Source organism: Apostichopus japonicus, chromosome 1, assembly GCF_037975245.1.
Source record: "Apostichopus japonicus isolate 1M-3 chromosome 1, ASM3797524v1, whole genome shotgun sequence".
Lineage (NCBI taxonomy): Eukaryota > Metazoa > Echinodermata > Holothuroidea > Aspidochirotida > Stichopodidae > Apostichopus > Apostichopus japonicus.
The window spans coordinates 586,491-599,951 of NC_092561.1; the positions used below are offsets into that span (position 1 = coordinate 586,491).

The 13,461-nt window shown below is 38.2% G+C and overlaps 1 protein-coding gene across 1 annotated transcript in view; it reads left to right on the forward strand.

The window, feature by feature from the left end:
- LOC139969685 (cyclic AMP-responsive element-binding protein 3-like protein 2) overlaps nucleotides 1-13,141 on the forward strand; it is a 44,283-nt gene extending 31,142 nt beyond the window's left edge. The window contains exons 5-9 of the mRNA XM_071974873.1: nucleotides 533-679; nucleotides 817-875; nucleotides 1,383-1,548; nucleotides 9,389-9,611; nucleotides 11,901-13,141. Of these exons, the coding sequence (XP_071830974.1) occupies nucleotides 533-679; nucleotides 817-875; nucleotides 1,383-1,548; nucleotides 9,389-9,611; nucleotides 11,901-12,175 (870 nt within the window). The 3' untranslated portion in view covers nucleotides 12,176-13,141. The remainder of the gene's footprint in view (nucleotides 1-532; nucleotides 680-816; nucleotides 876-1,382; nucleotides 1,549-9,388; nucleotides 9,612-11,900) is intronic.
- The last annotated feature ends 320 nt before the right edge of the window (nucleotides 13,142-13,461 follow it).

A 13,461-nucleotide genomic window follows, 5' to 3' on the forward strand; every position in this document is an offset into this window, starting at 1 on the left:
AGGGATAATATGCTAATTTAGGTAACTAACAGAAATCTTGTTGTGTCATTGTGACAGTACTCTATCTTCCACAATCTCCTTCATTCCTTTCCCTCTTTATCACTAACCCCTCCCATTCTCTCCCTAACCCCCTTCTATGTACCCTCCTTAATCCACCTCCCACCCCTTCCTAACATCCTCCTATCCCCTTCCTAACCTCCTAACATTCTCTCCCTAATCCCCTCCCATTCTCTCCCTAACCCCATTGCATTCCCTCCTCAACCCTCTTCCACCCCCTTCCTAACCCGTCCCATCCCTTCCTAAACCCCTCCCATCCCCTTCCTAACCCTCTCCCAATCCCTTCCCTAATCCCTCCCTATTTTTCACATCTCTTTTCCTCCTTTCCCCACTCAGTGATTGATTTTATGAAATTATTGAGATGGAACACTCATGTTCTTTATTTTCACAGGTTATATTTGCTTAAAAAAGATCAAATGGCACTACTCTTTTTGTCTAAATTCTAAACTTGCTCTCATCTGTTTGTTTCATACAGAGACTGCCCCCGTCAGGACCTATTGTACTCACGGAAGAAGAGAAACGTACATTGGTGGCGGAAGGATATCCCATCCCGACAAAACTACCCCTGACCAAAGCAGAAGAAAAGGCTTTGAAGAAAGTTCGAAGAAAGATTAAAAACAAGGTACGAAATATAGATTGACAGCCTGCCCCTCTTTTGGTTGCTTACTATCCGTAATAACTGTTAATTAATGGGTCTGTCATCACTTTTCAAAATGGAAGAGGGTGTAAGAGGGTGCCTTTATTTTTATTTGTTTACAGATCTCAGCTCAAGAAAGTAGGAGAAAGAAGAAGGAATATGTTGAAGCTCTGGAGAAAAGGTAAAAATACTTAACATTACATAAAATAATAAGATATAATGAATATTCATAGTCTACAGAGTAAGGCTGTAATCGGACCCTCCACCCACCCCCCCCCCCCCTTCTCCAATCCACCCAGCACTTTTAGGAGGTTAACTAAGGGTGTTAAATATCCCACGACGATGATTCCTAACTTTCCTAATATGAAAACTGTTCGTAAATCTTTTTAGATCGACTTTACATTTCAAGTATTTTAACTCAGAAAGACAATGCTGTTACTGACAATAATCCGACATTGTTTTCAAATGGTTGGGTTTCCATTTTTCTTTGCGAAAAAGAATTTGTTCAATCAGTATGAAGAAACGTACTCTTACAATTGAAAGTAGTGAAAAACCTTTCTTTGAGCCGGCACTGTTGTATGTCATGGTCCTTTCAATTTCTTGATGATGTCTTTATATGTTATTTCATTTGGTTTTAGTTTCTGTTGCTTTCAAGGTTGCTGATTTGATGATTACCTTTGCTTTTCAGGATGGAGTCGTATTCTCACGAGAACGGAGAGCTTCGTAAGAAAGTGGAGAACCTAGAGACCACAAACGAGTCGCTCGCAGAACAGCTGGAAAGACTGCAAGCAATCGTGAATAAAGTAACCCGACCAATCAAAGCCAGCGCAACTCAGACCGGTACCTGCCTGATGGTAAGTTCACTTTTAATACCAGGAGTGAAAATTTTTCTGTGATATAAAGGTCATCGGTTAGTTGTCCCATAGTATGCCAGACAGTCCAATAACGGTCTTGAATGTCTATGCATATTTTAACGTTGAGCTAATTTGCCTCCGCCCACAGTGCGGCATGCGATTGCCTGCTTGGACACAACTCCTCTACCTCTACCTCTGAAAATAACAGGCTTGTTAAAACCACTCTGACTAGTTCTTTGTGTAATTTTAAAAAAAATTAAAAATTAATAAAAAAAACAATTTGGATACAATGCTGATGACATTTATGTTATCAGTATTGTGAGATCTTGATATTTATTTGTCAGCATAGCAAGTTAGAGATCACATTTGATGGCAGAGAGCGACAATCCACTGTGCACTGACCCAATAGTGGGTCGCAGGATTTCTCCAAACGTCAGAATATTCACGTTCGTTTTCAGGAGCTCGATGACCGAGATAGATTTAAGTTTTTTTTTTTAAATCAATTCTGTAGTCCAAGCTAGCTTTCCTGCATTCTGAGTGTGGATTCTGAAGGGTGAGGATCTGTCCATGTGGAAGATCCTGGATTCTGAGATGAAATATTGTTTGTGACTTGGGTAATGCTTGGAATGATAGGATGCTTTTAGTAGGAATTTGCTGAATGTGTTGTCTTCCTCGTGCAACCATTTGACGTCAGCAAAATGTAAATGTCACATTTGAAAGATTAGGCAAATTTCCTTGAAGGATGGGCTGTTAGGTGTATAGCTCTTAAGTGATAATTCTGTGTACCTCCAAGTTCTCAACACTTGTTATGTTACTACACTACAGTTCTTTAGCAACATTTTTTGTTTAATTTCAAGATTCGTTAGACAAGAAATATTTGATGAGCAGATTTGTCAAATATTGGTTATAGTATTTGGCTGATCCCAACAGACATGCATATTGCTCAATGCCTTCTTCAATCTTTCAAAAGCTTTTTCATATCTCCTCTCTATATCTCCTCTCTGCTCTCTCATGACAGCATCTTGACCCCTGCATCAGTTACTTCCTACTTGCTTGTTATCTACAAACTTTTCCAGCTTACAAATCTGCTGTCATGGTAACCGTTTAAAACACTCGCCAATACTGAAATTAGACAACAACATCATATATATACCAAGATAATTTAGTCATCAGTTCCCTCCTGCCTTTCTGTGACAGTTTCACAGGTGTTCTATGAAATTTGTGGGTAAATTACTTTTATATTGTTACACAGAGGGACATATGAAATATCCTACGGTGCATTCCTCTCATCACTGACTACGAAACCCAATTACTACGGTATAAGATACCGTGTGAAACCTCTCCTGGGTTTGTTTAAATGCAACTGTCACTTTCTTACTTATACTGTACAAAAGTGGGATACCACAGAAACATACACAAGGATCTTATTTCCCTTTAACATTTTTACCTCATACATATTCCTGATCCACACAAATAGAAACTATCTTTACAAATGTTCCCGTTCAGTTTCAAAACGTACAAGAAAACGTGTCTCAGTGGGCCACCGTTCCAGTCTGTGAAATCTTGATCCAAAGGAAACAAATGGTTAAATAAAAAAAATAAAATTTCAAATTCACACACATAACGATCAAGTTGATGAAAGAATACTAATTATAGAAGAATATTAACCTAAAGTTTGGACAGGTGTACGTTTGTTGTTCAACAGGAAACAAGAATTGACCCCCTCCCCCAACCTGGGAATTGAACTACACAATAGATATGGTTTGATATCCACCTTGACAGTACAAGACTTAACTAATTGTTTTACACTACCTGTGTATAGTATTTTCAGATGAAATCTTAACAATGGATCAAAACTTGACTATTTCCACTTATCAAACAGAAGCAGAGGTTCATATTACTTGACATCTGGGTGGCAGTCTATGATAGTAGTCTATCATAGTACATATGTTGTCCCTCATTGTAAACCTTGTAAGATATGCAGCTGGAAAACAACTCAATATTAATGTCAACAGAATTATGTGACAGATATATTCTGTTTACACCATCATATATGAATGTTTGATATTTTCCCAACCTTTCTTGGGTTTTTGTGAATTTTTGTGATTGTCTACTTTGCTGCCTGTTTGGTTACTGTAGTTCAAGCAATGCATTAAGATTATATTTGCACTGGACTGCCTTTTCTCATTGTTATTATAATATCTCTTGGTGATGCTCATTTTGGTAGCTGGGATTATTTTCCAATCAAGTGTATTTTTTGGCATGTAGTCTAAGCTGCTCTAAATGGTTATATATTGCTTTGGATCTCTGCCACCGGATTAGAATTTTCTTGCCTTGCATTCAACTTGCCTTCCTCCAAAGGTTGAATTATGTCTTCAAGTAAATTGTAGGACTTGATTACTCATTGGCACAATGCAGCCATTCACTGGCAACAATGCCAAGATTACATGTACACTAATAATCAACATGTGCCTTTTGTTTAAGGTTGTAGATATATCTGGCCAGCTAAACTTATTTCATGTACATGTTATATTTCATGTTTCTGTTAGGTTGTTATTAGTGGAAAATGGAATTGAATTCTTAACTATATGAAGGCAGTTTCTGATAGGAACAAGGCATTCTCATAGAAGCTAAGCAAAGAAATCATAAGATGAAAATGATGTTAATCCCTTTGTATTATAAATATCCTTGTTGGCATAAGTGTGATTGAATAAACCTCATATGTAAGGAAACCTTATTAATTATTATGATAAGTAATATTATCATATAATTCATAACCATGGATAAACACAGACTGACATCAAGCCATATTCTGTTTGCCAACAAATACTTCCCCAGTTCTTTCTCCCCCCCATGCCTTCCCCCTCCCCCTTCCTCCCCTTGGTAGCATTTTTCATTGATAATAAACCACTCACTGGTCTTGTCAAAGTCATATCAACTGCTCCACACACATATGCATAATGCAAATCAGTTAAGATATTTCTCTCGGTTTGCTTCATTGTGTTGTTTCTTTTGTCTGGTTCCGTGTTGATCTGGCTCAACAAGTTTGATGTTTATTTTCTTCTGTAGTGTCTTTCAATCTTACTGTTGGTTCCCTTGCACGTTTACTTGAATAAATATATGAATTATTCTCTGTTGGGATGACGGTACAGTCTATTTTACAGTTCACCACACTCACTTGACTGACACCATTAGTCAAATTCCTCGGAAAGTGATTTGGAAACACTTCCCTACTTAATAGTACAAAGTAATTAATAGCACATCGGTACATTTGCTGCCTTTAAATTTGTCTGTTTGGATCATAGAAGTTTTGTTGATTAACATTTTTTTTTGATGGACGAGCAAGGAAAAAGATCACACTTTAAAGTGACTATTGCTGCATCAGATATATAACTACCCCTGAAAACGTCCTGTTAATGTCGGGCCGAGATGCACTAGAACACAAGTCCAAGCTTAATAATGAAGCCCCTTTTTTTTGGGGGGGGGGGCAAGGGGATTCCCCCTGCTATTCTTTTTTGCTTTTGTTTGCTGTGACATCATCATCCTGCATGTTCTTTTTGTTTTTTCCTTGGTGTTTCAGTACAATTTACGTCGGTGGAGATGATATGTGCAATCAACATCCAAAGACTCCATTTTGTATCTATAGGAAAGGTCTGTGCTCTCCAAAGTTCCTTTATTTTTCCTCTCTTTTTCTTCTCGCTGCTGGCTGTAGCTTTCATCGGCTTTTAGGGTAGGGTGGGGGTGGGGGAGGGGGAGAATTGGCATGTATGTAAGGGGCACTGGGTGTCTTTCAAGATCTTGTATGGTCTGCATGTAACCATTCCTTTCATTCTGGTAGTTTTGTTTCATTTCATGAGGTCAAAGGTCATAGATGCACTTGTCCCGTCTCTTCCTAATCAGTTACGATCTTTGTTTTCTTGGTTTCTCTACCTGGCAAGGGGCTATGCTTGCATGATGTTCACAATTTCATTCTTCATCCTGTTTCTACTAATCCCATCATTAAATTCGGTTTGGCATTCTTCGATCGGTCTGCTTTTTCTTGGTGATGGGGCTATACATCTATTGTTTCATAGTACGGCAAGCTCTACCAGGGCAAGCCGAACTCACTCTCTTCGTCATTAGGCACTTACCATTCGATACTTTTCAATCCTTGTGGATCCTTCTGTACCATTCTTTGTCCATCTATTAAAGATGTGTTGTTTCTAGGAAAAATATTTGTCAAGTTCATGTACATATACTAATATCTGGACATCGCAGGCAGCTGTACAAACTATCGCAAACTTGAATCAGCTGGTCATTTTCCGAAACATGTAACAGCACAAGAGTTTTTTTTCTTGAGGCTGCTTGCATTTAGTAAGCAAGTTTACCAAGCCATCCTAGCATTATTACACCCTTCAGATGTTTTTTCAGCAAGTAGGGATACAAATATGAGACAGTAATTCTAATAAATTTGATTTGGATCCCTACATACGCTGTCACCTGGAGGGGGAGGGTGGGGGGAGGGTAGGGGAGGGCAAGGGCATTACAACCTGCTGGGAAGGAGAATCTTGTTCGCTAATGTAGAACAAGTTACAACCTGTTTTTCTGATTACTTTGATGAATTCAGAATCTAACCTTTCATGTTTGCAAACATTGACTGTCTGTGGTTCCAGGATGTAAATCTAAGTACCCTATTTTTTATATTGACTTAAATCAAGAAAAAATACCAAATTATCAATATTATTATTATTATCAGGAAATGTATCCATCGGCCATGTTGACATTTTATTGTTTTTGTTTGGAAAATGTACCCATGGATGAAAATAAGTTTTCAGGGGGTTGTTCAGAGCTACAAAAACATTGGAAGATGAGAAATGAAATGGAAAGGGCCTTTATAATACACACACACCCACTCATATACATACACACATAGAGACATGCATAAATACATGCATACATTTACATACAGTACATACAAACGCAGGCACACCCACATAAATACACACATATGTATGCATATATATATTAGTGTACTATCACATAGTTTACATGACAGGGTACAAGTTTATAAAAGAAGAACATGCAGTATTGAGAGGAATAATTTGACAAGTTGATTGTCATCTAGCTCATAACTTTATGAACACATAGCCATGATTCAATCTGTAAAGTTGTAAAGATCCTTATAATTTCAGATTTTGTTTAAATCTCTTCTAAGAGATGAATGTAGCATACATACAGTATCTTTTACTTTATCTCTGCATCTGCTAGGTTGTTATGTGTTTCGGTGTGTACCTTGACTGTGTTATTACTCTACAATTAACCAATACATTACTTCAGCAGTTACATATATATAGTTCCACAGTAGTTACATAGTTACACAGCAGTTAACACAGTGGCAGCAACAGTCATATAGTAGGGTGATAGTACTGTATTGATAGCTGTGCTGAGGATGGTTCAAAATTCCCATACGTATGATGGGTACAGCTGCTATTGTACAAACAACTATTAACCAATATGTGTCCTCTGTACACAATATAATTTGTGCTATAATCAATAATTCAACAGAGATGTCCGCTGTAACAGGTGTTCCCCGCATCACACATTTTCAATCAGTTGCTGAGAGGTACAATCTTTGGCTCACCCTTTTCATGGGTCGTTAATTACTAAATGAAATGTATGCAAACTATTGTTTATGACCCAAGTGTAAGTTTTTTTTTTTTTTTTTTTTACCTTAGCCATGGTGGGTGTGTTGTAGCTCGAATAGTCAGATTGGAAATTTACTGTAGGTCTCGTTGGTGGCAATGTGTTGTAGATTGATGGTAAAAACGGATGTGAACACAGCAATGGTAGCAACAGCTGGTGGCACAAGCTAAGGGGGGGGGGGGGGGACAAGGCATATTTTGTTTGGGGGAGGGTTCAAAGGAGAGAAGTTTCCTCCCCTTTGGGTATTTTGGTATGTAAGTAAAGTGAATAAGATGCGAAATGGTGCTATCATTTGACAATTTTTCACATTAATGCATTTGAAGCACTGGAAGCTGTTTTGAATACAAACGATTAGCCTATAGTTCTGTATATTTTGGATAAGTAGCAGATCTGAATGGGGGAAATCTGGGGGAGTAATTGCCCCTTCATGTCCCCCTCCCCCTCCCCTCCATAGCACTGCCACTGTGCAAGGAGAATACCCCCCTTGAATTATACCATTATTCTGTGTACCTTAATGTGCAATCATAACTGCATGTATCTAGGCATGTGTATGTTTAGTGTACAAAGATTAAAGGAATCATCACTTACTGCACAAGTGTGGAAGTGTATGCAATCACCAGTGCTAAATAAATGGTTGTTTGGATAAAGAGCTGTTGCACTAGAAGCAATCAAACCTAGCAAGCATGTGGGAGATACGTACAGGCTGGCTTTGAAACGTGGTGGGCAAGAGTAAAGTGGATTCCTCATCCCAGAGAAATCCATGGTTTTGTCCCATCTGAAATGTCTTCCAAATGACCAGTAATAAATCTTAAAATGAGCTGAAACTGTAAATTGGGATAGCCACCTGACCTGAAGTGAAAGTAATAAGCCACTCAACTTCTGCAGCTTCCATATATATGGCTCTTTAGTATCGTTTATTAACGGCCATCCAGGCTGACTCTCTCATGAATATTCATATGATGATGAGGAACTAATTAAAGCAATCATTGTATAAATCTGTTCCATGCTTTTGCTGACATTGTAAATAGTCCTTCAATTACTTGAGTGATTTTAAGTGTCCCCATTGCCGCTCTGTAGGAATGAGTACTCATTACTTGGGAACAGTACCACATAAGTTTACATGGTCACTGTACCAGTGACCTACTGTACATTGCTGTAGTGTAAACAGTCACTCACATTCCGTACAGTGATAAAGTGTGTGCAGTCACTCACATGTCATACGATATTGGAAGTGTTCACAGTCCCTCACATAAGTTACAATGATGGAAGTGTACACACACAGTCCCTCACATAAGTCACAATGATGGAAGTGTACAAAGTTCCTCACATAATTCACAATGATGGAATTGTACACAGTCCCTCACATAAGTTACAAGGATGTAAGTGTACACAGTCCCTCACATAATTCACAATGATGTAAGTGTACACAGTCCCTCACATAAGGTACAATGATGGAAGTGTACAAAGTCCCTCACATAAGTTACAATGATGGAAGTGTACAAAGTCCCTCACATAAGTTACAATGATGGAAGTGTACACAGTCCCTCACATAAGTTACAATGATGGAAGTGTACACAGTCCCTCACATAAGTTACAAGGTAGGAAGTGTACACAGTCCATCACATAATTCACAATGATGGAAGTGTACAAAGTCCCTCACATAAGTTACAATAATGGAAGTGTACACAGTACCTCACATAATTCACAATGATGGAAGTGTACACAGTACCTCACATAAGTTACAATGATGGATGTGTACCCAGTCCTTCTCATAAGTTACAATGATGGAAGTGTACACTCTTACTCACTTATAAGGTCACTTTAATACCATACACTGATAAAAGTGCACATAACCAGTCACTACTCAAGTAATTTGTTCTGTCACTATGCAAATCTGTTGTCTGTCAACCATTCTCTTTTTCTGTCAGAAATATCTTCGTCTGGCTGTATCTGTTGCCATTGATACCTGTTTTATGTGAGATATGCTATTCCCCTATATCAGAGCAGATGCATCGTCAATCAAACCATTTTTGATTCACAGAAGGATAAAATAATCTTTCCATGATACCCTTCCTATTGGTAAATATAAAGTGATATTTTTTAATACCTAATCTTTGGTTTAACATTCATTGTTGTTTTGATTTTTTTTGTCCTGCAGGTTTTAGTTCTATGCTTTGCCGTCTTTCTTGGCAGTTGGTCGCCCCACTCTCCCATTATCAACTCCAGTAGAAGTACCCTGTTTCGACCATCTTCAGCCCCCTCGACCTCACCAAACTCATTCCCTTATGGACCAAACGACCCCCACCATTACGAACACAGCATGGGTGAAAATGTCGGGCCAGTTTTTGGCCCCGAAGAGGACCCTTATGCTACTCCTTCAAGTAAGTATTTAGAGGAATTTTTATTAAATATTTTCTGACTTTGTGATGGTTATTAAGTTGCAAGCAGCTGATCCTTAAAACGAGTCAGCATTTTGCTATCTTTTTATAAATGAACTAAAAAAGAATGCAAACAAAATTGTTTGATGGTAAGAAAAAGTTTAAAGTATGCCTATTATCAAATTAATGCAAGAACCTAGAAATTTACAAATTTTTTCAAGTCTTGGCATGTTTTGTGACAATCACTTTTATTATCCAACCTGAACTGATCCAATGTTGTTAACATTTGAGTATTGGCTGTGCTTCCATAACAGACAGTGTTAGGTAAATCGAGGGCGCTACTCATTAATAGGTAGTCACTCTGGTTGATCACTTAGTCAATAATAAAACTAAATGCTAACAGCCTTTGGTGACATTAATCTGCATCGGGGCGAGGCATATGTAAAGTAATTAATTACTAGCAGTTGAGTGTTGACTTGAAACTTTAATACCAGACAGTACTAATGTATGTCTTATTTATTCAGCGATATTTAATTACCCTTAGGAATATCCACTATCAGAATAGGAAACCTGATGTGTTACAGTAGCTGGTAGGCGCTGTGCTATAGGGTTAACAGTAGCACGTACACCATAGTAATGTACTGGGTAGTGGGCATGTCTCTAAGATAATGGTATTTATGTTCATTCAGCCGTTATTGCTAGATTATTACTAATCCAATCTAATGTTGTGCCGCCACCATAATACAGTGTGCAAGTGTCGTTGTCCCAGACAACTAGGTAGGCTGTGCTATAGGCTTAACAGTAGCACATACACCATGTTAATTCATTGTCCCAGACCTCAAACTGTGACCTACAACTAGGTAGGCTGTGCTATAGGCTTAACAGTAGCACATACACAATGTTAATTCATTGTCCCAGACCTCAAACTGTGACCTACAACTAGGTAGGCTGTGCTATAGGTTTAACAGTAGCACATACACCATGTTAATTCATTGTCCCAGACCTCAAACTGTGACCTACAACTAGGTAGGCTGTGCTATAGGCTTAACAGTAGCACATACACAATGTTAATTCATTGTCCCAGACCTCAAACTGTGACCTACAACTAGGTAGGCTGTGCTATAGGCTTAACAGTAGCACATACACAATGTTAATTCATTGTCCCAGACCTCAAACTGTGACCTACAACTAGGTAGGCTGTGCTATAGGTTTAACAGTAGCACATACACCATGTTAATTCATTGTCCCAGACCTCAAACTGTGACCTACAACTAGGTAGGCTGTGCTATAGGCTTAACAGTAGCACATACACAATGCTAATTCATTGTCCCAGACCTCAAACTGTGACCTACAACTAGGTAGGCTGTGCTATAGGTTTAACAGTAGCACATACACCATGTTAATTCATTGTCCCAGACCTCAAACTGTGACCTACAACTAGGTAGGCTGTGCTATAGGTTTAACAGTAGCACATACACCATGTTAATTCATTGTCCCAGACCTCAAACTGTGACCTACAACTAGGTAGGCTGTGCTATAGGTTTAACAGTAGCACATACACCATGTTAATTCGTTGTCCCAGACCTCAAACTGTGACCTACAACTAGGTAGGCTGTGCTATAGGTTTAACAGTAGCACATACACCATGTTAATTCGTTGTCCCAGACCTCAAACTGTGACCTACAACTAGGTAGGCTGTGCTATAGGTTTAACAGTAGCACATACACCATGTTAATTCATTGTCCCAGACCTCAAACTGTGACCTACAACTAGGTAGGCTGTGCTATAGGCTTAACAGTAGCACATACACCATGTTAATTCATTGTCCCAGACCTCAAACTGTGACCTACAACTAGGTAGGCTGTGCTATAGGCTTAACAGTAGCACATACACAATGTTAATTCATTGTCCCAGACCTCAAACTGTGACCTACAACTAGGTAGGCTGTGCTATAGGTTTAACAGTAGCACATACACCATGTTAATTCGTTCTCCCAGACCTCAGACTGTGACCTGCAACTTTTCCTCCTTTCTTCAGATAGACCACGGTAAAGCCTACCAGTCACCTAATTGTGCAATGATTTAAAGTGTACACAGTTTTCTCACGTAATTCACAATGATGATTTACATCTTTCTTACACAGTCACACGTAAAATCAACTTTACCCTAAAATTATGCTAACAGCATTCCGATTTACAAATTTATGACTATTCGTCTGAGTAATTCTTCCTTGCTTTGCAAATGTACATGTCTCTTGAGTAATACATGTCCATCTTTTCTTCCTCCTCACTAGGATTGTCATCTCGTATCCTCATGTCCTTTGATGAGGCTGAAGATTGCTCCAATACCCTCGACGCCTACGTCAACTACCAAGATGATGATCCTCCTCCTCCCTATAAAGTGGTCTCTTTCCCGGAATCTCCCAATCCAGTTGGCATGTCGGCCAGTGTGGTGCGATCTGAAGATGGGGGCAGCAACCTCCATTTACAAGCCACCATACATCCAGACATACAACTAGAAATGCCTGTGGACACCCTAGCCAGTATTAATCGCTCGTCCAACAAGTAATCCTTTCGTTTTGAAAAGATTAATTTCGCTTATGTTCCAGTAATGACCCTTGCCTTGTTATGTTTTTTTAACAACTATTTCCAGCCTAATTTTTTCCCCCTGTATACAAACAGTCTGTTTCCATAACAGTCTGTCATTTTAGTGTATTATAATAGTAACAAACACAGTTACAGTCCATTTGGCTGAATTTGTAACAAACTAAAAAAGATCTCTTGTTTATTAGGTCAGTTTCATTACCTAGATAGCAGATCATGTCTTTTTCTTTTGCTCTGTTTTGTAGCCATTGTTTAAAGCAGTCTTCACCATGATTGATAAAGTAAGAGAACTATTAACCTGCTTGTAAATAACTTGTTCCAGGTTTAACAAAAACTTAACCTTGTAAAACAACTCTTCTTTTTTTGTTTTTCGAATTATGGAGTCTTTGGGATGTTATGTGTGTCGATAACAGAAATATTGAAAAAGTATTGAGAAATGGTATAAAATATTTATTGAAATAGGAAATCATGTGTATTATAAATATTAGCTTGTACATAGAATAAACACAGTGGAGATGTGAAGCATAGTGTTAAGAACAGGGTTTTGGGGGAGGGGAGGGTGAGTGGGAGGGAGGGGTAGGTGGAAGGGAGGGGGTATATTGATGGGGAATATCGATGACTTGCGTCAAGTCCAAGTGCCTTCAATCATCAGTGTGCTGAAAGATGAAAGTTTTTTTTTTTATCATTATTAAAATCATGATAGAATTAGGTAAATTGAGAATTTGTTTATTAATTAGTACTACCACTTTGTGCATTGTCACATGTAAGCCCCCCACCCCCCCCCCCCTGTAAATTGTTTCAAATTGGTCACATTGTCTTACCTTATTGGGAATCAAAGAAGAAGATATTTTAACTTCAGAGTCAGCAAAGTATAAAAAATGTTCATTCCATTGTCCGAAGTATGACTTGAATATCACGAGAAAAAAAAAGAGAGACCCGATTGAAATTCACAAATTAATTGCTGCTGCTTTATATATATTTTAAAATGATTTCTTCTTTTCTTTTAAGCTTGGGAGACCAAGCTGATTTGTAAATAGTTTCATGATATTTTTTTTTCTTCCTCCTTGAAAATCTTAATTCTTCCAAACATTGTAAGCTTTAGCTTTTCAGACTTCAAAACGATGTAATTTGTAATAAAACGGTTGAGAAAGAGAAACAACAACTGGTCAGTGTAATCTTTTAGTATGTAATGCTTAAGTAATACTTGTATGTAATACTTGTGAGTATGTAATACTTGTGAGTATGTAATAC